Below are 25,806 nucleotides of genomic sequence, written 5' to 3' on the forward strand. Positions count from 1 at the left end.
TCAGACCAGCTGGGACTCGGGCTCGATGGGCGGACTGTCGGTGGCCGCCGAGGGCAGCTCCAGTTTGGCCAGTCGGATTATCTCGGCCGCCGCTCCGCTGTCTCCGCCGGCGGTGGTGGACGCGGCGGTCCCGCCGTCCGTCCCGGCTCCGCCGACTGCCGCGCCGGGCCGGTGGTCGCCGATCGTGGGGCGCGGGCTGCGGAACGGGCGGCGCAGGCCGGCCGGCACGGGCGACACCAGGGGACTGATGGGCGGCGCAGGGCCGTACCGAGTGAGCGCCTGAAGCCGCCGCTGGGCGGGTCGGACCGAGCCGTCGCCGTCCGCGCCGGCATACAGCGCAGACTCGGCGGGACTCCAGCCTACGGGCAGACAGGGGAGAGAAACACACGGTCAGACAACGCCGCATCGGCGGGACTCCAGCCTGCTGACATGCAGAGGAGCAGTCAGTAGGAGTCAGACACCACCGCCTCAGTCAGACTCTAGGCTCTAGCCTGCTAGCAGACAGAGCAAAGAAGCAGACGGTCAGAGCTGGCAACCGGCAACGTCCCACGGGTGGAAAACGATGACTCCCTACTAAAAAAAATTCATAGCCTACGTTCTAGCCCGAAGTGAACAAAGAACCCGTAAATGCGACTGTTCAGTTGCTAGGGTGGAAACAGAATGAATTGCTGGATATTTAGGACACCAAACTCCTTAAAATATTCACAATCTCACCATCAAACAGCTGATTTCCGGCAAAGGTCATATGAGTCACATCGGAAATACGTGAATCAATCACAGCTGCAGCTGCATACCCCAGTTAAGTTTATCCACTTATTTGATTCCGTTACTGATAAACAGCTTTATCGCCAATGTAAAAACATCAGCGTGCCCGGCTTTACCTGCGCCGGTGGGTGTGCCGCCGCCGGCCGGCTGTCCCGGCCCGCCCGGTGTTCCGGGGGAGGGCGCCCCGTACGGTACCGGCGACCGGAACGGACCGACCACCGCCGGGGACATGGTGCGGCCCGGAGCCGCCGCCAGCGCCGAGTCCAGCGCGGCGCCAGCGGACGCCTCGAAATCAGAGCACTTCTGTAAAGGAGAGGTACGGGGTTTTAGCGACGGGAACAGGAAATAGATCGTTGAGCAGATGCGGAAATGCATAGCTACGTCCGGCCAGCTGCGCTGCAGTTTCCATGACGCATGAATCGTGAGTTCACAAGCAGATGTGCTTCCTCTATCGAATTCCAAGACAGATAACATACGATGAATAATTGCAGATGGACTGATAAGCCATTGCAAAGCAGACTTTGTAGGGTCTACATCATATTACACCTGCCAAACGTTGTAAGCCAAAGGTGTGATTTCGTCGGTTTCACCCGCTATCGTAGCCACCAGTCACTCTCAGCTCAATCATTCAGTGTATCTCTTCAGGTCCCTCCTTAGCTGGTGTGACATCGTCAGCCCTTCTCCCCCTCTCCTCGCCAGTGTATAATAATCAGCAACCCTTGTTCCCTCCCTCACCCACACAGGTGTGATATAATCGCTCCCTCCCTCCCCCACCGGTGCCAACCATCACCCGTCTCACCGTCATGGTCTCGACCAGCAGTCTCAGCTCGTCGTTCAGGCGCCGCGCCGTGGGTCGCCGGCTGACCTCTGCCCGGTCAGACAGGGAGCAGAGCGGCGGCCGGGCGCCGGCGGAGCACAGCTGGAGGTTGGAGAACGCCAGCACCGCGCCCGGCACCACCAGCTCGTCCAGACCCAGCGACTGCGACAGAGAGGTTATGCTGTCGGCTGTCGGGAGTGGTGGGTAGAAAAAAAAAACTAACCGGAGTTAAATATTATGATTGACTAGACATACACTGATGTATGATAGATAGACTGGGGAAGTTAAGTTATACCGTAAATAACTACAATTTCAACAGTCAGTAGCATATAGCATAGTATTGTTTAGCCCCGGTAGCATTTCACAGTACTTTAGAGCCGGTCTACACAGGCCCACTCAAACTTCAAGGCCGAATACCTGTAGTAAAACAACCATCTCGCTACCAGCATAGCCTACGACACCCCACTCAAACGAAGGCCGGCCACTGACCTATTCCACCGTCCCGGCCACCTCCCTGCCCCGCTAACCTTCAGTCCTGGCCAGCAGACGGCCGCTAGCAGCGTGCCCCCGCGGTCACAGAGGTGCACCGTCTGGCTGTCCGCCGCTCCCGGCGTCACCCGCACCACCAGGGCTGCCACGTCCAGCTCGCCGAACGGAGGCCGGCCGGCGGCCAGCGATACCGCCGAGGCCAGCACGCGCGGCGGGCAGCTCAGACCGGCCGGGCCCGGCTGGACGCGCAGCTGGGAGCCGGCAGAGAGCTGCAGCACGCCGTTACTGAGGGGCGGGGGAGTAGCGGTGTTAGAACTGGGTGGAGGGAGGTGTCATGTCGGTGCTGAGAGAATAGCACGATAACATGGTGCTTCGTGGGGACGGTGTTGGAGAAAATGTCATGCAGGCTGCAGATACTACCGGGTGGGAGGGATGTCGTGCTGTTACGACGGCCGGGTGGTGGCGATGCGAACAGATGTATAACTAAATAAAAGACCACGCCGGATACCAAATATTTACAAATATGTAATAGTGGGATAATTCGGTTTTCAAACCACTAGTCTTACCTACAAAACTCTTGACTTCGTTTTTCACAAGCTCACTGGTGCCGATACAGCACATCCTAGCCCGCCGCTTCTAGTCTCTAATCGTCACACGTACCGTTTACCGTTGGCAGTCACCCCCAGTAGGGACACGGATTTGCCCTCTGCCAGGAACGTCTGTAGTTCGTCCGACGGCCGCCAGAGTGTGAGGATGGCGCCACTGGCGGGCACGTTATTCTTGCCGGCCAGCCGGATCTAGTGGGGTTGGGCCGAGGGGGCGTCAGTAACCTGTGGCGAACATGTGGCGAGCATGGTAGAGTAGATGTACGTACATATGCTGCAAACAGCACACGACATACACATGTTCAATGGACAATGTTCTACCCAATTACAGACTCGGTGAGCTAGTGTGATCGCACCACCCACAGACCAGTCCTGCGCCCCACCTTGAGGAGCGGCGCGGCCGGCCTCAGGGCCTGCGCCTCCTCCTGTAGCCGGGCTCGGAACTCTGCCTCCACCCTGCCGCGGTGCTCCTCCTGTCTGTGGCGCTGGTACTCGGACGCCAGCTCCTTCTGATGGTCCGTCAGCAGCGCCTGGGGATGTCGGAGGTCGTTAGCTATATAAGCGGTTTACAGCAGCGCCTGGGGACGTCAGAGGGCGTTAGCTACAGCAGCAGATAGATAACAGCGCCTGGGACAGCTGAGGGATAGTTAGCTACAGCTGCAGATAGAGAACAGCGCCTGGGGGGAGGGGAAACGACGACAGGAATACCTAGCTATAGCAGGGGATATGCACTGGCAACGCCTAGGGGCGGCAGACAGCTACATCAGCGGATGGACAGCAAGGCCAGGGGCGACAGAGATAGTTAGCTTCATCAGCGGATAGACAGCGGATACAGCAGCGACTCATATTAGCATCAAAACCTGCTGCTCAGCCTCACTCACGGTCATCCAGAGCCTCTAACCAATTACTAATCCTGTCAGCTACTCATCTCCCAGCTGTCCTCTCCCAACATTCCACCATCCCCTCGTCCCCTCACCTCGACGCTGCCAGGATCGGCGGCGGCCGCCACACACTCGTATATCTGTTGTCCGGTGCTGAGCTGACGGACGGCGGCGCGGCTGACGGGCCGGCGCACCACCCCCGCCCCCGCCGGCCGCTCCTGGCTGCCCAGCTGCCGCTCCACAGCAGCATACAGGCGCTCCATGCGGGACTCACGGGCCGCCTCGGCCGCGGCAGCGCGCCGCCGCTCACAGCGCGCCGTCCGGAACACTGGGGAGAGGTGGGGGTGGGGTGGTGATGCGCGATGTAGGAGAGGGGATGATGACACGGCAGGTGAGGGATAATCGTAGCACAAAGACTTGCGAAGCTAAGGAGTCAAGTAGACCTTCGACCAAAGAAAAGCTTTAGAAAAAGAAAGCTTTAGAAAAAGTTAGCTTTAGAAAAAGTTTCATCCATGAACTCAAAGAAGTGGATTCGGTACTGGACGAATATAAAAGATTAAGGTGTGTCTAAATGTTCCATTTCACAAACTTACGGACTGCTGATTGTCAAAAAGTCTCTCAATAAAAGCAAAAGCCAGTTTTCAATTCAGCTTACCTCCACCGCTCTCCCCCTTCTCATAGTAGAGCACCGGGTACACCCGTGCCACAGCGACGTCCAGTCTGGCAGCCGAGCCGCCGTCTGGCAGCACGGCGCTCAGACAGCTGGCGAACGGCGCCGGGTTGCTATGGTAACCGAGCCGCGCGTCCCAGCGCGCGCGACGACACGAGTTGGTTGAAAACCGCAGAAACGTCTCTGAGGAAACCTGCGAAACGGGACGGAATGGTTCTTTTATAAGACAACTACTAAAGCAGCCGTAGCATAAGCTACAACCAGCAGCTTTCATTCCTCCCCAGTCGACTAGCCGACGGATAACTTTCTGAAGTCGAGTACCGAACAGACCGCCCGTTCCACTCTCCCCTCTCAGCAGCCCGGCCGGTGAGCTCTGTACCGCTCTTCTCTCACCTCGAGCGGCGAGCAGGGCTCCTGGTCCTGGTGTCCCGTAGGATACTCACAGCCCCTCGGTTCTCACCTCCAGCGACGAGCAGGGCTCCTGCTGCCCGGTAAGATACTCACAGCCCCTCGTCTCTCACCTCGAGCGGCGAGCAGGGCTCCTGCTGCCCGGTCAGCTCGGCGCCGTGCACCGCCAGTTTGAGACCGGGCCGCAGCCGGCCGAGCCGCACCAGCCGCTGTAGGGCCGAGTCTCCCTGGGCGGGGATACAGTACCAGCCGTCCGACACCACCAGGCGGATTCCCTCGGCCGTCTGAAAACGTAAACAAACAAGGCATCATGCCGGTGTGCTGACATACGCCTATACTCATGATCAGTAACGGCACACACTACGCAACGTCATACACTATACAGTTGCATTGAGTTGCATCATGTCTGTATGTGCTCTTACCGTGTTCACTTCAGCCACACAGAGTATGAGCGTCTTGGCGGCGGTGTCATCGCCCTCGGTAATTCGGCGCAGTGCCGGCCTCTGACATCGGTCCAGCTCTCGGTCGTAGCGGTACCGCAGCTGGCGAATCACCTCCTCCACCGTCAGACACCTGGAGAGGGGATGGCGGGAAGAGATTATACGTGAGGACGGTGGCAGATGAATGGATATCTGCGTTAGATGTTCCTGACAACAATGTTACAGCTGGATCATCAGCATCGTTCAGCGATCGTGTGGTCATCCTGTTAGGTACGCTGTGCAGCATTACATATCTAAAAGCTAACAACACGAGCAGTATCCCCCCTCCCCGCATACACACACAGGCTCATCGGCCGTCACCCATCCAGCCCAGCCGTACCCACCTGCCGGCCATCTCATCTGGGAACTGGCGCTCGTAGGCGGCCAGCTTCCAGACCACGTGTCGGAAGGCGTTCTCCACCCATCGCTCAGGTACCAGGCTCGGCTGGACCCCGCAGGAGGAGAGGAGGGCGGAGCGTAGCTCGGCCACACCCACCGTATCGTCGTCGGCCGGCACCACCACACACCCGTCCGCGGAGCTGGGAGGGTCGGAACGGTGGTCAGAGGGGTCACAGGGGTCAGAGGTCAGAACGGGTCAGTAAGGTCACTGAGATCAGAGGTCAGAGCGGGTCAGGAAGGTCAAAAGCCAGAGGTCAGAGGGGTCAGAATAGCGGGTCAGAGGGGTCAGAATAGCGGGTCAGAGGGGTCAGAATAGTGGGTCAGAGGGGTCAGAATAGCGGGTCGGAGGGGTCAAGAATAGCGGGTCAGAGGGGTCAGAATAGCGGGTCAGAGGAGTCAGAATAGTGGGCCAGGTGCCAGACGGGTCAGAGCCACGGAGTGCAGGTGTTCGAAGAGCGGAATCCGAGGAGTCGAAGACTTAGACGAGAATATATCTATAACCATAATCTAGCTACCTAGGTTCTTGATAGACAATATTTAGATAGATAGCTCGAGTGTGCACTGCCTGAAAAGCTAAATTAGGAGCACAAGATTCACAACTACTAGAAATAATAAACATAAAACACCGATAAAACGCCAGATTGATTGGTGATTTCGACGTAGGTCAGTGCCTACGACGATAACCGACTCACATCATTGTCTCGGTGCATTTGAAGCGATACGAGGGCGCGGAGGCGAAAGTAACATCCAGAACTTCGGCAGGAACGTCCAGTGATTGCAGCTGCAAGAGACGACAGAGGTCAGTGTGATCTTGAAGACAGCAGCCTCACATAACCCAGGTTTACGTAATTCGCAAAGCAACAACAAACGATTCACATTCAGTTGGCTGATGCCTGTTTAGAAGGTGAGTACCTTTCATACAAAGAGAGAAAAATGTACAGGTCATTCGAGCAGTTATGCGCGCTACATAGCCGTATTGTTCACGCGATACATGCTAGACTCCAGATACCCCTTTACAAAGAATGGACACTGCTATAGTTCCGGGGTTCCTGTCACGAGCTTTACCACTCTTTCTCAAGACAGTGAAACGCCTCATGCAATAGTTGCGTCTTTATCAGCCTTAACATACGTCCAGCCGATATTCCGCCCTTGCCACTCACCTCGTCCCGAGTGAGGTTGGCGGGCCGCGGTCCCAGCGCCTCTCTGAGCGACTTCCTCCCGGTGCCGACCGCAGCCGCCTCCTGTCGAGTCTGCATCAGACTGCCGACCGATCGGACGACCCGCCGGTCCGCTCCCGCCGCCACACGCTCCGCCTGCCGCCGCCGCTGTTCCGCCCGGACCTCCCGCCTGCCGTCTCCAGAGGCGCTCTCAGTTGGGGCTGGAGAGGCAGCCATGACCGCTGGAGGCTCGGGCGGCGGCGGAGCGGCCGGTGTGTGCGACTCCTTGGCCGGTGCGTGCGGCGCCGGTCCGCTCCTGTACGGGGTGCGGAACACGGCCGGCTGGGCCGAGCGGCGCCGGCGTCCGGCGCGCCTAGGCGTGCCCAGCACCGGGCTGGTGGAGCGCTCCTCCTCCGCCAGCCGCTGCCGATCAGTCACCACCTGGGTGAACTCGAACCGGTCATCCAGCAGCTGAGTCAGGCCCACCGTGTTCGACTCGGCGTCGTCATCGACACACCGCGAATCGCTATGATCGTGGTCAGAAGAGACGACTGTCGCTGGTGGTCCCGGGCTCGTTGCGATGTGAGATGTCCGATGTGAGCTTCCTCCACGACCACGCAGGCTTTCAACAGGAGCAGCACGGCTTGTTGCGACTGGAGCAGAGGTTGCAGTACTCGTTGTCTTGGACGCACAAGCGTCCGACTGTAGATCCGCATTATCATGTGAAAGATTGTCACGGCAAAGGAACCGAACCTTAGGTTGCCGAAGAGTTGTCACGACTGGTGCGACGGCTGCCCCATGGCTCGTTGTTTCGCTTACGGAGTGCTTTCCATCAACCGAAGAGTGGGCCGGGACTGGTCGGCGACGCTTCAGCCCCGGTCGCGCACATCTATCAACGTTTGGTATCTTAAAGCCACCATTACTGCTCAGTTCTGCTCGAGGCTTTTTCAACGCAGCATCCGTCACTGGCTCAGGTCGTTCACCAGTGGTGGAGGAGTCTTGTGCGACAGTTTCGGTCTCCATAGTTTCCTCCACACTTGCCAGCATCGCCTTGGCCTTCCTCAGGGCGTCTTCGGATACCTGGACGGAATTCCCGGCAGCTGTGGTGAACCCACAAGGACGATCGACAGCCAGTCCGCTTGACGGGTCGGCGTAAGGTTCATGGCTGATACTGTCCAGCACAGCTTTTGCGTTTTTCATAGCCACTTTGGACACCTCAACGGGCCTTCCACCAGCAGTAGAAAAACCACCGTGAGGCCGCCGATGTTCCTGGAAGGCACTCTCGCTTGGCATCGTTTCATCATCATCACAAATTGTCTCGACGTTCCTCACATTTGGTAACGTCTTTACGGAACCACCGCTTGTTCCGGCAATAGCATCAGGGTTCCCCAACCGAGATTCTGCGTTGTTGTCTGGCTTCAATGATTCGTCATCATTAGCAACACTGTCAAGAATCGCTTTGGCTCTCTTCAGGGCAGCATCTGATACAGTCACAGACTTCCCACTTGCTGTTGCAAAGCCTACATTTGGCTGACATGGACGTCCTACATGAGGCTCTGCGACGTTGTGCACATTCAAAGATGCGTCACATTCACTATCAAGCATTGCTTTGGCTTTCTTGAGGGCGGAATCTGAAACTTTTACCGACTTCCCACTTGCCGTTGCAAACCCAACAGGATGCTTCGTCTGAGGCTCTGCGACGCTGTTAATCTTCAAGGAAACGTCACAATCGCTGTCAAGCATTGCCTTCGCTTTCTTGAGGGCAGCATCTGAAACTCTTACCGACTTCCCACTTGCCGTTGCAAAGCCAACAGGACGTTCTGCATGAGAATCTGCGGCGTTGTCCACCTTCAAAGATACGTCATACTCACTGTCAAGCATTGCTTTGGCTTTCTTGAGGGCAGCATCTGAAACTTTCACAGACTTTCCACTTGCCGTTGCAAAGCCGACAGGATGCTTCGTCTGAGGCTCTGCGACGTTGTCCACCTTCAATGTTGCGTCACACTCACTATCAAGCAATGCTTTGGCTTTCTTGAGGGCAGCATCTGAAACTCTTACCGACTTCCCACTTGCCGTTGCAAAGCCAACAGGACGTTCTGAATGAGAATCTGCGGCGTTGTCTACCTTTAATGCTGCGTCACACTCACTATCAAGCATTGCTTTGGCCTTCTTGAGGGCAGCATCTGAAACTTCAACAGACTTCCCACTTGCCGTTGCAAAGCCAACAGGCCGCTTCGTCTGGGGTTCTGCGACATTGTTCATCGCTTCACAATCGCCGTCAAGCATTGCTTTGGCTTTCTTTAGGGCGGCATCTGAAACATTCACAGACTTTCCACTTGCCGTTGCAAAGCCGACAGGATACTTCGTCTGAGGCTCTGCGACGTTGTCCACCTTCAATGTCGCGTCACACTCACTATCAAGCATTGCTTTGGCTTTCTTGAGGGCAGCATCTGAAACTTTTACCGACTTCCCACTTGCCGTTGCAAAGCCAACAACAGGCTGGGACTCTGTGACGCTTCGTGCCTTCAATGATTGACTCACATCTTCGTCAAGAAACGCTTTTGCCTTTTCCAGCGCCGCGTCTGATACTTTGACAGGCTTCCCACTAGCTGTTGAAAATCCGCAAGGAACCTGCATCTCAGGATTTGAATTACGGTGTTCTGTCACGATCTTGAGAGAGCCTACATGGCCAGACATGACATTTTCTTCAATTGTGGCACTGTCACCTGAAGCCTTCAGTTCACAGCGCATGGAAACATCTATCTCAATAGCTGGATCAGAAATGTGATCAGCAAACACGTGCTCGGCATTTTCCAAGACAGCTTTCGAGACAACCACCGGCACTGCTGTGTCCGCGTTTGAGTCTGTGTCACAACTCATAGGGTCATTGTTGAGATTCATGCCACGACAAGCTGCTGCTGGAGCGGACAAGTCGCCGCAAGTTGATGGCCCATCAACCTCTCGCATCAGAGCGACGGCTCGTTTCATCGCCTGATCGGAGACAGCCAGCTTACGTCCGGAAGCAGTGCTGAAACCGGCGAAACTTCCACGATCGTCTCCTAATGCTGGCTCTGGCACAACTAGTGGGGGCAGCACGCCTGGATTCTTCATCTTGTCAGCACCAACAGCTCCGATTGATTCTACTTTCTTGCTCTTTTCCAGAACCACTTCCATGGGTGATTGTGGTGCAAGAACCGCGTCTGGACGGCGTTCACGTCTTCGCCTCTTTTTGTGACTGGACAGGACCGGGGAGCAGCCGGGTTCATCATTTTCACTCTCAGCGTTATCGGCGGCGGACCACAAGCGCTTGGCTGGCGGGACGCGTCCATGACGGTCAGGTGGCCGTCCGGCGGGGGTCCGATGTTCGCTCCCCAGCGCCGGGAGGGCGCACCCGGCGGACGTCCTGCCGGGTGCCGATGTCACTGGCCGGTTCGAGTTATTCGTGTTGTTGGGGTCGGTGCGGATCATGCTTGCTGGTGACTGAACAGATGGGGAGGCAGTATGCGGGGTTTTCAACTGTCCCGCCACTGACTGTAAACTGGGGACAGTACCTCGACTTGAGGTTATCGTCGCTGAGCCGAGTCCCGCGGCATGAACACCTACGTGACCGGAGCATTCTGCCCTGCCGCTGTCAGGAGCCAGCTGAATAGGACCAGTGGTCTCCATGGGCTCACAGACTGTGTCCATGTTCTCTTTAGCCTCATTCACTTCGCGAAAGGGAAGGGATGGAGTTCGCTCTTCACCCTTCACTGTCTTCTCACCACGCGCCACCGTCGTCGCACTAGGTCGGTCGGGAGTCACCCTGACTCGACACTGCGTGAAGAACGTATCGCCGTCGTCCTCGAGGGTTTCCATGGCCGTGACCAGGCAGGCCTCTACGTCCTGCTGCTCCGCGGGAGTCAGCGCCGCGTCTGCGGCCGCCGCGGGGCGCTGATCTGCCGGCGTCTGCGGGCTCCGAGCGGCGATGACGGGTCTCGGTCGACGGCGTCTGTCGGGTGTATCGCGGGCGATCTGGCTCGCAGATGGGTACAGGAAGCGGCGCACGCGCGGCGCGGACCGAGAGGAGTCCCTCGGACGGGTCGCCGCCGCCGGTGTGCCAGAGGACTGCGGGACAACATTTGTCGCGGCACTGCCAGAAACATCAGAATGGTTTGAGCTGACTAGTGGCAGTTGCTTTACCCCACTGCTGGTTTGGCTGAGGCCCTTTGGGGCAGCATGCTCTGATATCAGCGTTGAGCTTCTGTCAGCTAGGCAGCTTGATGGTGGCATTGGTGGTGCTGCATCTTCATCCCAGAATGCAGCATTCAGTTCTGAGTCCCAGACAATGCCATCCTCCTCCATCACCTGGTGAGAAAAGATGATAGTAAGGTAAGATGATAACATGATTGTGAAGAAATGAGATAAGGAAGTGGCAGAGATGCATAATATAAAAAGCAGGCGTGGATGACAGGTTGAAACTTATTCACCACAACTGTGTTGCATTGTGCAAATGATGATCAGTAAATGGTGCAAAGCTATTACCCTTATAGCTAGCTAGAAGCATTAGCTTCAAGCATTTCCCTACCTCTTCAAACATTACCCTTATGATAACAGACACATAAAATTGTACCATGTAATAGGATGAAAAATCAGTCACCAGATATAAAATAAACACATACAGCATAAAGCACCTGTGTCACCAGTTGACAGTTGCACCAGTTCAATTTACAGGATATGGGTTACCAGAGGGCACTTGAAGCAACTGACAACAACTACTTCACAGTTTTGGCCAGAATATATAGCTTGATTGGGATTATAAGAAAACTCAAGACAAATTCCAAAATAAATGTAACTCAGGACAAATTCCAAAGTAAATGTTCCACATCCTTATATTATGTAGGGCCTGACCAATGCCAGCAAGTCATACCCTGAGTTTGATAATAAGATGTTTTCCAAAAATTTCAATGTGCAACAATTTCCATTAGTGAACTTTTAGGAAAGGTGGGTGGTCAAAACTCAAATCTATCTCGATCTGCCACTGCCACTATTGCTATGTGCACTGCCAAGATGACCCTCAAGTTTACACCCACCATCTGCTGCAGCCCCAAAACTTGGCAGGCAGTACCTTACATTCTCAAATATCAACCTGAGGTTCTTCATAAAAATTTGGTCTAAGGGCCTGTTCCAGCGCCTCCAGAAACCTCCAGAAAGCTCCAGAAAGCTCTAGAATCCTCCAGAGAGCGTTCCAGCGCCTCCAGAAAGCTCCAGAAAGCTCTCGCCAAAGCTCCAGAAACCTCCAGTAGCCTCCAGAGAGTTGAGAGGTCCAAATTTCTCTGGAGGCTCTGGTCTACAATTATGGTGCACATGTGACAATCACGAATGTAAACAAAGGACATTTGACTGATTATTTTACAACTTGAATGTAAAGAAAATTACATTGCTATAATTTTATTTATCTTTTTAACTAAAATTGAAAACAAATTTTGCGTTTCAAGAGAGAACAATCGTCATTCTTTTGGTATCTATGACGCCAATCTCCAGAAATCTCCAGATTGCGTTCCAGCGCCTCCAGTAAAACCTCTGGTAGAGCCTCCAGTCAAGAATTTCTTCTGGAGGCGCTGGAACAGGCCCTAAGCCACAGCTCTGTTCAGTCACTGTTTTTGTCAGCATGCTGTCGATTTTTACCATATAAGGAAGGTATTTCTGGTGCTTCTTGGCCTCTCATTGATGAAATGAAGAGACTACGTGAATTTGACCGATGAGGAGCCACGGAATCGCAGCATGCTTGCAGCCTGCTGATAAGAAACTGTGACCGAACAACACCCTGGTGAAGAAGTGAATCAACCACAAAAGTCCAACATTGATAAGTCAATGTGAAACTGTGAAACATGAGCAATAGGTAGGTACTTATCCAATCTGCAACTTTAATTACAGTTTGAGTTTGTTGGTTTATTTTTTTATTATCACATACAAGTGAGTTACAAACCACGGTATTCTTACACAACCCACCACCTTCAGATATGAGCAAGAGGTTATTTTTCATACTCCTGATAACCCACCACCTCATAACATTAGCAGCATTGCTTTTCGAAATTTGAGTGCAAATGGTAGATAATAGCATTAAAATTCAAAGCACAATAGCTGCAAACAGCAATGTCGCCCAAATCCCAATGCCCGCTGGGCGCGCTGGCGGCTGGCCTCCTTATCCCGATTCTTGCCACTGCATGGGGGGTTCGTGCAGGGTTCGTGGCTCGTAGCTCGTGAGGTGATCTCGTGAAGCAGGCGTGGCCCTCTTGGGCGTGGCTAGCGTGTGTGTAGTTGCAGAGTGGGTGCTGAACTGCTGAGTTAGGTATATTGATATTGTTAAAGCCTTGTTACACTTAGCAAATATTGATATTGATATAGGGTTGATTTTTCGATCTTAATTTACAATCAGTTTTTCCGCTGAGTGTTTTTCACCCTTGTAATAACTTTTCACATGTTTCATGATGCTCATTGAAATGGTTATTTGTGTGAATCCCCAGAGGACAGAATCACCATGGGTTACGAATGGCTGCTGGCCACTGGGCTGCCTCATATAGGAGGAATCGCTGGGGCGTTGATAACGTCCAAAAATGTTCCCACCTGGTACAAGGTGAGATTGACTTGCATGAAGTGGTTGTTGTCTGAACTCTGAAGAGGGTACGGCAGATTTACTTGTGGCAGTCCGATATTTTCATTTTGTAATTGTTACTTATTAGTTATGCTGAAGTGCTTAGTGGGGAGTTTTTACATGTGTTGTAACAGTTTCGGTGCTTCTTTATTTCAGGGTTTAAAGAAGCCCTCTTTCAATCCGCCCAACTGGGTGTTTGGTCCGACCTGGACTGCCCTGTACACTGGCATGGGATATGCATCCTACCTGGTGTGGAAGGACGGAGGTGGCTTTGAGGGTGAGTTTGGCTATGGCCTATCGGCTTATGTGTGCAAGCTCATGAAAAATAGTTTTTTAGTGTTTTAACACTCAACCACAAATGCTTACTTTTTTCCCTCCAGCCTTCCCTCCTTATTGCCCACCCCAGCTAGGTCTGCCAGTGCCTGTCAGTGATTGAGTTTGTTTTCCAGGAGATGCCAAGCTGCCGCTGACCCTTTACGCAACACAGCTAGCTCTCAACTGGGCATGGACTCCGATATTCTTTGGGGCTCATCGACGCGGGCTGGTAAGCCGTGTATTTTTATTACGCTGCGTTCCAAGTGTTCATGTCTTGGTTTTGTGCCAAGTCCGAGTGTTGAACGCGATTTTGTCGTTGTCGTCCTCTGGGCCCTGTTCGGCGGCCGGCTAGCACTCTGCCGGCGCTCACATATGTGCTTGTTGCCCCGGCAACGGGCTATTGACCAATAAGAGGCGTGGAAAGTGTAATGTCACTGCGATTTTTCATATACCTGTGCCCCCCGGAGCGCGCTTCTCATTGGTCAATAGCCCGTTGCCGGGGCAACGAGCACGTATATGTGCGCCGGCAAGAGCACTAGCCGGCCGCCGAACAGCGCGTTTGTGGGTATCGTAAGTATGTGAATGACATCACCGTTTTCTCTGTACCGTAAGGTGCTGAGGGCATCCATCACATTCTGCATGTTTGAATATGTGGCTGTTTCTGTCCATTTCACTTTGTCGCTGTTTCTGTCCGCAGGCGTTCCTGGAGATCATGGCCATGCTACCGTGTGTGGGCGCGTGCGTAGTCACCTTCAAGCCCATCAACTCGACGGCCTCCTACCTGATGATGCCCTACCTGTGCTGGACCGGGTTCGCCGCCGTCCTCAACTACTTCATCTGGAAGCTGAACAAGGACAAGAAGGCTGAGTAGACGCCGCAAAGAGTGCGGGCGCTTCCACCAAGTGGTTCGTAAAGTAAGAAGTTATTTTTATCAAGAAGTCGTAATAGATTGCCTCAAATAGCTGAATCCGACTATACCTATACGATACATTACCTATAGCAGGTACTACTAGTACAGAAAAAATGTGTCAAATTAATTACCCATGCGTTTTCTTCGTAAGTTGCTTTTGAGTTTTAATCCCGCAGAGGATTTTAAACATCGTCTTGTGCATATTAAACATGATGCTGTCCTGCATGCCCATCATATGGTTCGTATATCGTACAAAGCTTTTGGGTGTTCCATGGTGATTTTATTATAAGGTTGTGGAATCTTGGATGCTAACCTTCAAGCTATAGATTTGCTGACGCTGTGACCGTCTTCGCCGAAGGAGTGCTGCAAAAATGGCACCGCTGATTGACGCTTTTAGTTTTGAGAGCGCTGTAGCTGTCTCTATGGTCAGTAACTTTGAATATGGGCAAGGGTACTTTTCTGCCAGTTATCTAGCGCTTCTCGTTTTTTTTTTTTTTTTTTTTGTCTAAGTAGAATAGCGATATCTTCCAACGAAATATGTTATCCAAACTTGCCCGTAATTCACTGGGGTTTTGGAAAACCAGGAGAAATGCGGCACTTTTGGGTTCAACGTAGGATGTTGCATGATGTCAGTGTGATCTAACCGATTCTGACATTTGCAAGTCATATATGGTACAATGTATCAACTGTGATTGCCTGCTTTATTAGCATTGAAATATAATTGCGCTTTGTGCTAATGGCTATCAATTTGCGTGCATTTTGAATAATCACTCATCACCAGCTGTATTACAGCTCCCTAAATCTCAGCGAAGGTTACATAATGCATTAACCCGCGCCCCGTAGGGCTACCGGCGGACCCTACCACCCGTAGGGGGGGGGGGGGCCGTTTCGGCCCCCCCTAAGATCTCGGAAAGTTACCGGCCGATTTTCAAAATTCAAACGGCGTTCGATAGCCCCACCCGGGAACTACCTTGGGACCAAATTTCATTGACCTAGGTCAAACTGATGACGTCACAGGTCAGGTCAAAGGTCAGATTTCCACCGTTCACAGGCAATTCAAGAAATGTGCTGTGAAAGCGAGTAAATTGGTAATTTATTGAAAACCATCGATGGTACATTGTTCGTCAAACACATACTTTGCTATCTGAGGTCACTGATACCAGGTCAGGTCACAGCGAGGTCAGGTCACCGGGGGTCACAATATGAATGCGTCGTGTGATACATGTTTTATGGTCCATTTTACATGACAAATGCGATTATGTTGGTTAGGCAGCCTTTGGGGCCAGCCTAGGTCACGTTTTGGTGAAGGTCAGGTCAAGGTCAGGTCAAATTAGGTCAAATTTCAAAGTTGATATTTTTGCATAAAATGGGTATCGATTCGATGCAGCTCGTCACGGGGAGTCTAATGGTGGTCTTCGTTTTGCTCTACGAGTTCTAGAATTGCCAAAAATTGAGTTTGAAAATTTGACGTCATCATTTTTGAACAGTTTTTTCGCTATAACTTGGCCAAAAAACGAGGTATCGATCTGAAATTTGGTATGTAGATAGAAGACGGTAGGCACTATCACATATATTCCGGTTTTTTCGAAACTCAAAAAACTTTTTGGATTTTTTGGCGAATATATCCAAAAAAAATGTTTTTTTGATTTTTGGGGGTCAAAACTCAAAAATTTCAAAAATTCGAGATAGCAGTTTTGTAGCCCTGTCAATTCTACACCTTTTATGTCTTGATCATTTTTCTGTATCTTCAAAGCTGTAGTCCTGACAGGTCTTCTCGCGAAGGTCTTTTTTCGGTCGAAAATGACAGAACATGACGTCACTCTGACGTCATTTGTGGCCAACCTATCATAGCCTCTGGAAAAATTTTTGGTCACAATGTGTAAAATTGATGCCCGGAGGGGTCCTGAAAGTTTGGTGGCGATATCTCCAGCCGTTTAGGAGATATTGACCGAAAAGGACAGGGAGGGGCCGTTTCGGCCCCCCCCCCTACGGGGCGCGGGTTAATGACGCGCTTTTATCCTGATACATCGGTCTCCCTCCACTCTGGCATTTCACTGGTCCCGGTCACTATCAGGACCTTTCGGATCTCGGTGGTTATACAATCGTAAGTGGCTCTTGAGATAATTACAACTACAGTCGCAGATAAGGCAATTGCTGGGAAAACAGTTTTTGGCCGCCAGCTAAAACGAGCGAACTATGTTAACGAATTTATACAAGTTCCCTTTTTTGTGGCAGCATAAAGGTGCTTGCGGCAGGAGTAGCTATTCACGTCATCTCAGGTAAAACGCAGAATGATATTTTTGGGCTATATTATTGTTAGAAGGTCACGGAATGAACACGTGATCCCTGGACCATGAATGCACCGCGCATTACGCAGCGCCCACGTTTATTGCACCACATATCTGGCCATGCTACTGACTTGCCACCATGGGGGCCATCAGTAAACGGTGAGTGAATCCTCGAACATCTTGGCCAGGTCGTCCTCGGACTGGGGCCTGGGCGCCAGTTTGGTGACCCTGTGCTGCGGCACGGTGCCGCGCACCAGCGCCGGGATGTCCTCAGACTTATAGCCCAGCGCCGACAGGCCGTTCTCCACCTTCATGAACTGCATGAAGTCGAGCAGCACCTCGGCCAGGACCTCGCCGGCCTGCGCGGCGCTCTTGCCGGTGACGTCGGCTCCGAGCAGCTCGGCGGCGCGCAGGTGTCGCTCCGGACACAGGGGCGCGGTGAACCGGAACACGGCGGGAGACGTCATCACCACGGACAGGCCGTGCGGGATGATGGCGTGCTGCGCCGAGTAGTCGGCCGGCTGGTGGCTCCGCACCATGCCCGCGATCGGGTAGCTCATGCCGTGGCACAGGTGCACGCCCGCGTTGCCGAAGCCGATGCCGGCGAACGCGCTGGCCATGTGGATCTGGCTGCGCGCCTCGACGTCGCCGGCGTCGTACACGGAGCGGCGGAAGTACTTGGCCATGATGCGCAGCGTTGCCTCGGCCCACACGTCCGAGATGGGGTTACTGCCCTGGTAGGCCGGCCGGTGGATCGGGTTGTCCGGCCGCGGCGAGCGCTGGTTGTACGGGATGGCCGTGTACGACTCCAGCGCGTGGCAGAGCACGTCGAAGCCGCTGTAGCAGGCCACCCGTTCGGGCATGGCCAGCGCGTGCAGCGGGTCGACGAGGCCGAGCGTGGGGCGCAGCTCGCGGTTGGCGATGCCCGTCTTGGCGTGCAGTGGCAGGTAGTCGAAGATGGCCACTCCTGTTGTCTCGGATCCAGTTCCGGACGTGGTCGGAACGGCGATCAGCGGCTTCACCTTCCCCAGGATCGGCTTGCCCTTTCCGATCGGCGGGTTCACGTAGTCGAGGAACTCCGCCTCGGGGTTACAGAGGTACAGGTTCGCCGCCTTGGCCGTGTCCATGACACTGCCTCCTCCGACCGCCAGGAAAGCGTCGAACGGCTGACTCCGGGCGAACCGGATGGCGTCCTCGAAACTCTCATTGGTCGGTTCGACCCGCACCCCATCATACAGCTCGAAGTTAACCCCGTGCTTGTGCAGCGACTCGAGGGTCGCCTTCACAGGCGAGAGTTTCACCAGGTTGGAGTCGGTCATGACGCACACCTTCTTGGCGCCCATGTTGTTGAAGTCCATGCCGACCTCCTGGGTGACGCCGGGTCCATAGCGGATGTTGGAGCACGCCATCTCGAAAGCGTAGTCGGTGGAGGGCGGCGTAGCGGTCGTGTGCCGCACCGCCCCTCCGGAGCCGTGTGCCGGACAGCGGCACGACACACGCTCCATGGCCTGCAGCATCGATAGCACGCGGCCGCGGCCCGACGCCATCGCTGCAGCGGTGCGAACTCACAGCGCAGTGCAGTCACGTACAAACCAGTCGCCACACAACTCACAAAGGTGTTTGCAGGCGTTTGCTCGTTTCTTGCGAGGGCTTATGTCAACTCTGGTCGGTCGTTGTCGGCAATCACTCTCCACACAACTCTCCTGGCGCGGCACAGGGAGCGACTGGGCCGCGGTCCGGTCCGATCCGGTCCTGCCCGGCTGAACACACATGTCTCGGCGGCCCGACGTTCAAGGTTACCCGGCGCCCACGGCCCGCCCCTCTCGCGACCTTGGCGGTGACAGGCGCCGATACCGCGTTGGTAGTCAGGAGGCCGGTGAACCGTCAGGGCAGGGGGCTCGGCTGCCGGGCGGGGAAATGTAAACAAACCTGCGTGACCGCGACATGCGATCGTGGCTTATACAGATATAGCTAGACTACCATTACGCCTGGACTTTTTATCCGTTCGTTGATTATTCTTGCCGTGTCAAGACCTTCGATTGAACGTTCCTCAGATATTTCGAATAGTATGTGCGTGCGAGATGAGGTAATGTGAATATAAAAACTTCCAATCCCTAAAAACTGCAATAAGACGGATCTACTTTGGGATTGACTGTTTGTCAGAGCGGGACTTGAACAAATAACAGCCTTCCATCTAGGTAGGAGGTGTGTGGGCTGAACCTCTAGGATATTATTCCAACCAAAGACTTTCGATATCTGAACACTTTACAGCGCATTATGTATATTAAATGTATCACAGACATTGTCGCTCGCACGGCACGACCTTTGTTTCAGCAACCCTTCCGACTCAGAGTCAAAACTGAATAACGCTTTTACATATACGTCGGCCATTCGCCTCTTTGAGATCGAGCCTTGAAGAAGGTGCCAGTCCCCTCAAACGGGAAGGATATTTGCACTGCTGCAGTGAGAGCTGAGTGCCTTTACGTCGGACACTTGTGATTGGTAACAGTTCAGTTCAATGACAAACTCTTCATAACGATGAGACGTCCTTTTTCGAGTTCAACTCAATACATAAAGGTAAACAACCATCCCCTGAACTACTGATGGCCTTGAATAACGTTGCGTTTCTCTCATACTTCGTTGTCACTTGTCGCGTACCTAACAATACACATAGCAGCCATTGGAACGAATTAACAGTATTAACACCAATGCAAGTCATTCGTGATACACCGCTCCGTTGAAGACACCGCACGATACAATGCACAATTCAAAAAGCGCACCACCTGTCTCGCACGAAAAGCATGTTCATTGGTCATCTTACAAAGTGGAAGTTTAATTATTTATGATAGCGCCGGCCGTTAGGGAGCGCCGATATGACTTGGTCGTCGGGTGAGACGGGGTGTTGCCCAATACTGGCATACGTTCACTGATAGGCGTTCGAAGGTTGGCACTACTGATGGCTGTTTCACAGTCGTCCAGAAATGCAGTGCCGAGTCTCAGTTTTAATGACTTGCTTCGACTAGTTGAATTAGCTCTTGTATGTAGGCGTTCCTGAGATTCCTGTCGAAAGAGGCTATTTCCATTTGTGGGGTAAGTAAACCCAAACCCTGAAAATGAAAGAACTTGTGTTAAATTCATTTGAATTGTATCTTCGCTTCATTATTGGTCTTTCCTTAGTGTGTTCAGCTGTGCACTTTTTACGTAATTGTTAGGCATTACTTCTGGTTTTGTGAACAAAGACTCCCACCCACAAGTCGAGTAATGATACTTATACATTGCAATGACACCCTGATTGATCCACCGGACCGTTTATTTTTAAAGTTGGTAGCGGCATTGTACACAAAATCCAGCTGAACTGACCCTCAGCTGCCGGCGGCCCGGCCGGTCGGGGCGGTAGCGCCGGCGCCACCGGGGCGCGGCAGCGCCTCCTGGGAGTCCGCTGTCCGCCGCTGCTCCCGCACGATCCGCAGGTGTCTCTGGATGTACTCCTCGTGAGGGGCTAAGTGAACCGCTCGCAGCAGGCACTGCTCGGCCCTGGCCAGCTCTGATCGCTCCACGTACACCACACACAGGTTGTGCAGACCCTGCACGTGGTCAGGGTCCAGACGCAAAATGTGCTCGTAACACTGCGGAGAAAGGGCATTGGGGTGTCAGAGCGCTGAATCGCTTGTGATTGTGGTAATGACAGATTTAGGCTTGATCTGAAAGCCCTGAAAACAGACAAAGCTGAGGCTTGGCAAGTGATGGAGTACCTATGGCAAGTGTGATACGATCGTAAAACGAATTTATGAACGTAAATAAAATGTACAATGATTCTAGTTCAGTACAGTTGCGTGATTCGAAGTGTTCATGGTGCAGGGTGCACCGTTAAGCAGCATAGCAGCATTTCGTTTCGAGAAGAAATCGTCACCACTCACTCGCTCTGCGGCGTCCAGGTCCTTCGTTCCGCTGACGTAGATGTCTCCGAGCAGGATGAGTCCCTTGATGTGATCGGGCTGGTACTTGATCAGCTGATGGAGGAACGGCGCCGCCTCCAGAGGCCGGCCCGAGTCACTCAGCAGTAGCGCCAGGTTGAACAGGGCGCTGTCGAAGTCGGGCCTGAGCTCCACAGCCTGCGAGCGAAGACGCCGTGATTGGATGCGATGAGAACGGATCGACCGTTCGATTTCCGCTTTTGTTGCATCGGAACACCGATTTCAGTTCGACGCTCTGGAGTATGAACTATGAAGCATAGCTTATCGTGTATAATTATTTGTCGTTATCGAGCGTCAAGCTGTCATTTCGGCGAGCCTATCATTCGCGCACGAGCTCAGTTCCTGCACAGCTCGAATAGTTACGGCAAAAGTCGTGCTCCTGGTCCCTGCTCTTCCCGTCCCGTCCATACCTTCCTGAAGTGCGTCTCGGCGGCGGGCAGGTCGCGCTCGTCCATGGCCAGCATGCCCAGGTTGAAGTGGACTCTGTCTGCTCCCACCACGGCCGGGGTGAGCTGCAGCAGCCGCCGGAGACGCAGCCGTGCCGTCGGCCGTAGTCGCGCCGCGCCCGACTCCTGGATTATGGCGGCCGAGTTGAGCAGCGCCTGCTGGTGGTCGGGGGCCAGCTCCAGCGCCCGGTCCAGGTGGGCCAGCGCCTGCGCCAGGCGGCCCTGCTCCAGGTACACGATACCCAGCTGGGAGGTGGGGGAGGGGGGGTCAGGTCAGGTCAGGGGCGCACAACATTCGGCTTAGGGAGAGCTCAGGTCAAACGCACGGTATTTAAATGTTGGGACATACGGATGGACCAACTCCGAGGAACATATTTGTATTCCGGCACTCAGGTTACAGTTGATTCACGAGTCAGTTTGCGTCCTACCAAACTTGCATTTCCTGTTCGACTTATCCCTAACTCGTTTTCTCACGGCAAGGTAAATGCACGGTTATCCCGCATCCTGTGACTTGTGTTTCAGCGAGTGTGCAGATTGTCGTATTGGTATCCGTGAAGGACTATCTGCTGGTAGCTACTCACGTCATAGTAGATGCCTGGGCTGTGTTACACTGAGTGTTACGATACTCACGTTATAGTAGATGTCCGGGTTATCGTTGTCGTAGAAGAGCGCCGTCTCGTAGGTGCGCTGCGCCTCTCGGGTCCGGTTCAGACGCACCAGCACGTCGCCACGGTTTATGTAGGCCTGGGTGTAGTCGGCCCGCATGCTGATGGCCTCGCGGTAGAAGGCGTCAGCCTCCTCCAGCCTCGCCGGGTCGCGTGACACCAGGTTGGCCAGGCTGAACAGTACGGTCAGGTGGTGGGGCGGCACCCTCGACTGGTGCGTCCCCGCTCCGGGCCGGCGCCGCGGCAGCAGGGACCGCGCCTATGGAATGAGTTCGGTGAGGTTAGGAGAGCACAGTGGGCTCAGGCGATGGCATCTGGTATTTCCAACATACCAGTGAAGTTTGCCGTCTCATGTGAAACTGTCTCCGCCAACTGAAGCCCTTTCAGCAGTTGATCTCATTATTTCGGTTTGTCAACATGGACCGTGATTGACTGTTTATCAATCCGGAGTGGGCTGCTGCGGCGGCAGGGATCGGCTGGGCCGTCTCTAACTTGTGCCGCGCTCCTGACGGCACGTGCCGGCGCCGTCTGAGTGATGACCTCTGCGTCGGACCGGCGGTGATTAATGGCCCGTGTACCCACCGCTCACCTCCGGAGGGTCGGAAGGAGCTCCGTTGGACGGCCAGGGTGGAGCAACTGGTTCGTTTCGCAACGCATATTGCAACAGGTGTCGAATAATGAGTTCTGGGTGATAACATTTCCTCCCATTTCGCAACGCTACCGCCAGAAAGGTACACAACCGGGACATGCAATACATTCCTAGCTTGATGTTCCAAACTCTGACTTCAAAGAAAAGCAATATAACTACTTAATTGCATTCAGTCCTTGCGGAATGTTCAGATTCTACTGTCTAAAGTTCACGCATTCTGTAAAGTCCCTTGCTCGGCTAACTCTGGCTGAGACACCGTCTCGCCATTCGCATTTCTGCTCTGTTAAATGCATGAGTTGAGACTGCAGGGGCGGCAATGTCGGAACACAAAGCACGTCTGTTTGGTAGTCGGTCCGCACGCTAAGCGGTGACAGAATTCACCGGTCCGCGCGGCCTGCTCAATTGAAAATCAGTTCGGCTCGCTCCGGCAGGCCGAGCGGCGCCGCTGTCAATCTGCTGCCCAAAACACCGTGAGTGATTCGCGGTACCGAGTTAGTGGTTCAGAAAATAGCTGCTCAAAGTTAGAAGTTGCCGCTATGAGTGATACGTTCTGGGAAACGCTCAGCCAAGACGATGGCGTTCTCAAAGGCACGAAGCTATGGCTACAAGCAGTTGATGCCTTTAGCACATTTCGCCTGATTTGAACAACACTAGCTATGCCCCATGCCGGACTTGAATTCCCGTCAAGAATCCATCAAATGCAATGTCTATATTCAATTCCTTGTATTAGTATTTATGTGCAACTTGGGGAAAGCATCAAATGCACTCCAAGCTGGAAAGAGCTGTCGTGAGCTATTACATATGCCTACGCCTTATACCATTAGTTACTTGCATCTCTAAATAATGGAGCCGGAGCCAACTTCCATCATAAATCACGCATGCATGTCTCCTACAGCAAATGCTACGAAGTTCACAATCCACCCAGGCTCACAATGAGTTCTTACCTTGAGGTAAGCATGTTCGGCTTCTGGATACATCTTGAGGCTGTTGAACGCTCTCCCAATGTTGATGTGTGCTCCTATATCATCTGGTTGTACCCTGCAAACAAATAGTGTCAGTCACACATGTCGAGAGTCGCGCCGGCCTCCATTTACATCGTTATCAGTTACTTTTCGTTTAAAATGGGCACTGCATTGCTTCTATCGTCACAATGTTCATTTATTTCAGATAGTAACTTTCTGGTCCGGTAATCTGTGTTATGGACAGTAACTGCTTTCGTCGCATGCTCGGTGAAAAATACTTTTAGCTACATGGGACATCTCTTTTATCATAGGGGAAAGTGGGGTAAGACGGGCACCTTAACTTTGGAGCCATTTTTCGGCCGGTTAGAAACATCATAGAAACGGGAAACTGGGTGAAAACCTTTTTCAGACATTTTACTTTCATTTGCCAGAAGATGAGACTTAGACCTGATTCAACAAATAAACTGCAGCTATTTTTGCAAAACCTTGCAAAAACCCGTCTTACCCCACCCCATGGGGTAAGACGGTCACATGGGTAGGGCAAGACGGCCAGCTTCTTTCACCGATCAGCGCAGCTCGCAACAAATGCCCGAGATTAGCCGCATTTATACAGTCGCTCGTTGGTCTCAAGTGCTTCGGAAATGGCAGTATACGAGATTCGTGCAGAAGGCGTATGCTCCTATATAGGCCCTAGTTCAGAAGCCATGTAGAACCGTTTTTCACATTCATTATTCGAGAATAAACTGTGCCGAAGGAATATTGCTAACATGTCTGTGAGTATCGGAATCGAACATATTCTTATTAGAAATGCTTCTTTTTTCCTACAGCAACAAAAATATTTTCACCATTACAGACCCATTGGGTTCATAGTTGCCCGTCTTACCCCAAACTCAATGTCAGAAGTTCAGCACGATTTTTCGCTGTGGACAATTTGATGCAGACAAAGCAAATCCGCCGTAAATGAACACTGTTGGCATATGAGTGTACCACAAGTGATTGCGAGTTTTTAACTCTATAGTGCTGTACACAAAAGCTTGCACAATACATTATGGATGTTTTCAATGAAATGAGTGTTTTAAAGAAATCAAAATAAAAGATTATCGACTGAACACAAATTCACCAGACTTGAATGGTGGTGTGTAGTGGGAAAGGCAATTCTGGTCCTAACTTTTCTTGCTCGTAGCGCTATTGGTTTGGTCTGCAGAAGGGGTGCCCGTCTTACCTACCCTGACCGTCTTACCCCACTTTCCCCTAAGTTATCATGATGGCTCTCAAGTGTTAAAGACATTTCTTCGTATGCTCGGATAATTTATTACAATTTAAAACGTTGATTTGTTTTGATGTTCTTACTATTTAGATTAGTTTACGTGTTTCAAAGGCCAAAGCTTCCGTGAGTTGGCAAATAGTCAGTGACATTGTGAGAGAATCTAGGTAGAGTTGCTTGACACATCAAAGCATCATGATTGAAATAATATAAACTTCGGCTTTCACGCCATGAGAGGCTCGGCAACACTATTAGCTTTGACCCGGAGGCCGGAAACTCGACGGACATGACTAAGAAATGAGCAAATGCACTAGAAGCTTCCAAAGTGTTGTGATGCTGTTCACCCAGCGGAAGGCATTTCAAGAAGCAACACTGCGAAATAACAGTCCTTTGAATTTTAGTGTAGACAGTTGGTAGTTTGTACTTGGCAGTTTGCATGTTAGAGCTAATGCTGCATTCAATTTCCTTTTTAATTGTTTGTTTGAAAGAACAAGGAAATTACCAATTTTCTCGTGCCTCATTTTGATTGAAAAACAATGCAGAAAATTAATATTCGATGGTTAAACTCCTTAGCCACCTTGCTCCTTTCGATATTGCTACACCGCTTTCAGATACTCATGTCATGGATATCATTCAGCTCCTCGAAACAAAACGCACAATTTGTGTTCCCTCGGCGCCGGTGTTATCAGCTCCTCTCGTATCGCTCACCTGGCTGCCTGCTGGAAGAACGCCAGGGCCTCCTGCAGCTGGGACCGGTTCTCGAGCACGTGGCCCACGTTGTTGTACAGCTTGGCGTTGTTCCTGTTGACGCGCAGTCCGGCGGTGAACAGGGAGAGCTCGTCCCGCCAGTCCTGGTTCCTCCGGTACGTCTTGAGGCCGTGGCACACCAGCAGCAGACAGATACAGACGCGGAGGAGGGCGGAATACCGTCTGGGGGGCGGGGCGAGTCAGAGGTCAATATTCAAGTCTCGAGAAACTTGGCAAAAAAGTGAAGTGTTCGGTTCTCTGTTTCCATCAGTTCGATTAATATTT

The 25,806-nt window shown here is 52.7% G+C and overlaps 4 protein-coding genes across 8 annotated transcripts in view; 1 reads left to right on the forward strand and 3 right to left on the reverse strand.

Moving 5' to 3' along the window:
* Window positions 1–12,454, reverse strand: LOC122384963 (breast cancer type 2 susceptibility protein homolog). The gene is made up of 14 exons (XM_043372831.1): window positions 12,335–12,454; window positions 6,674–11,014; window positions 6,206–6,294; window positions 5,459–5,653; window positions 5,058–5,208; window positions 4,749–4,919; window positions 4,213–4,420; window positions 3,653–3,885; window positions 3,060–3,206; window positions 2,732–2,868; window positions 2,110–2,356; window positions 1,565–1,744; window positions 882–1,068; window positions 1–359 (listed from the first exon to the last, which is right to left on the reverse strand). The coding sequence occupies exons 1-14, from the start codon at window positions 12,335–12,337 to the stop codon at window positions 1–3; spliced, it is 6,648 nt and encodes a 2,215-aa protein (XP_043228766.1). The 5' UTR covers window positions 12,338–12,454.
* On the forward strand, window positions 12,404–25,549 carry LOC122384933 (translocator protein-like). Of its 5 annotated transcripts, XM_043372769.1 has the most exons (6): window positions 12,404–12,548; window positions 13,174–13,283; window positions 13,458–13,578; window positions 13,751–13,845; window positions 14,314–14,530; window positions 25,448–25,549. In XM_043372769.1, the coding sequence occupies exons 2-5, from the start codon at window positions 13,188–13,190 to the stop codon at window positions 14,485–14,487; spliced, it is 486 nt and encodes a 161-aa protein (XP_043228704.1). In that variant the 5' UTR covers window positions 12,404–12,548; window positions 13,174–13,187; the 3' UTR covers window positions 14,488–14,530; window positions 25,448–25,549. The 5 variants fall into 5 exon arrangements, with proteins under 5 accessions (XP_043228704.1, XP_043228703.1, XP_043228708.1 ...); XM_043372768.1 differs by lacking the exon at window positions 25,448–25,549 and having other exon boundaries at window positions 12,406–12,548; window positions 14,314–15,273; XM_043372771.1 differs by lacking the exons at window positions 12,404–12,548; window positions 25,448–25,549 and adding an exon at window positions 12,896–12,914 and having other exon boundaries at window positions 14,314–15,273.
* On the reverse strand, window positions 16,825–18,641 carry LOC122384932 (hydroxyacid-oxoacid transhydrogenase, mitochondrial-like). Its single transcript, XM_043372767.1, has one exon. It carries the CDS (start codon window positions 18,359–18,361, stop codon window positions 16,964–16,966), a length of 1,398 nt encoding a protein of 465 aa, XP_043228702.1. The 5' UTR covers window positions 18,362–18,641; the 3' UTR covers window positions 16,825–16,963.
* The window catches only part of LOC122384964 (protein O-mannosyl-transferase Tmtc3-like), a 33,834-nt gene continuing 28,049 nt past the window's right edge, over window positions 20,022–25,806 (reverse strand). The window contains exons 10-15 of the mRNA XM_043372832.1: window positions 25,483–25,704; window positions 23,493–23,586; window positions 21,865–22,158; window positions 21,199–21,480; window positions 20,732–20,926; window positions 20,022–20,440 (exon numbers count right to left, since the gene is read on the reverse strand). Of these exons, the coding sequence (XP_043228767.1) occupies window positions 20,177–20,440; window positions 20,732–20,926; window positions 21,199–21,480; window positions 21,865–22,158; window positions 23,493–23,586; window positions 25,483–25,704 (1,351 nt within the window). The 3' untranslated portion in view covers window positions 20,022–20,176. The remainder of the gene's footprint in view (window positions 20,441–20,731; window positions 20,927–21,198; window positions 21,481–21,864; window positions 22,159–23,492; window positions 23,587–25,482; window positions 25,705–25,806) is intronic.

The sequence above is a fragment of the Amphibalanus amphitrite genome, unplaced genomic scaffold (assembly GCF_019059575.1).
Source record: "Amphibalanus amphitrite isolate SeventyFive unplaced genomic scaffold, NRLGWU_Aamphi_draft 000204F_arrow, whole genome shotgun sequence".
NCBI lineage: Eukaryota > Metazoa > Arthropoda > Thecostraca > Balanomorpha > Balanidae > Amphibalanus > Amphibalanus amphitrite.

Bases quoted from the DNA above. Each gene is read 5' to 3' on its own strand.
- LOC122384963 (XM_043372831.1), bottom strand. The intron at 1,745-2,109 runs GTTAGCGGGGCA...TCTCTGTCGCAG, and splicing joins TCTGCTGGCCAGGACTGAAG to TCGCTGGGTCTGGACGAGCT. The intron at 360-881 runs GTAAAGCCGGGC...GTCTGCCCGTAG, and splicing joins CGGCACACCCACCGGCGCAG to GCTGGAGTCCCGCCGAGTCT.
- LOC122384933 (XM_043372769.1), top strand. From the start codon at position 13,188: ATGGGTTACGAATGGCTGCTGGCCACTGGGCTGCCTCATATAGGAGGA. The intron at 13,284-13,457 runs GTGAGATTGACT...TCTTTATTTCAG, and splicing joins ATGTTCCCACCTGGTACAAG to GGTTTAAAGAAGCCCTCTTT. The intron at 13,846-14,313 runs GTAAGCCGTGTA...TTCTGTCCGCAG, and splicing joins GGGCTCATCGACGCGGGCTG to GCGTTCCTGGAGATCATGGC.
- LOC122384932 (XM_043372767.1), bottom strand. From the start codon at position 18,361: ATGGCGTCGGGCCGCGGCCGCGTGCTATCGATGCTGCAGGCCATGGAG.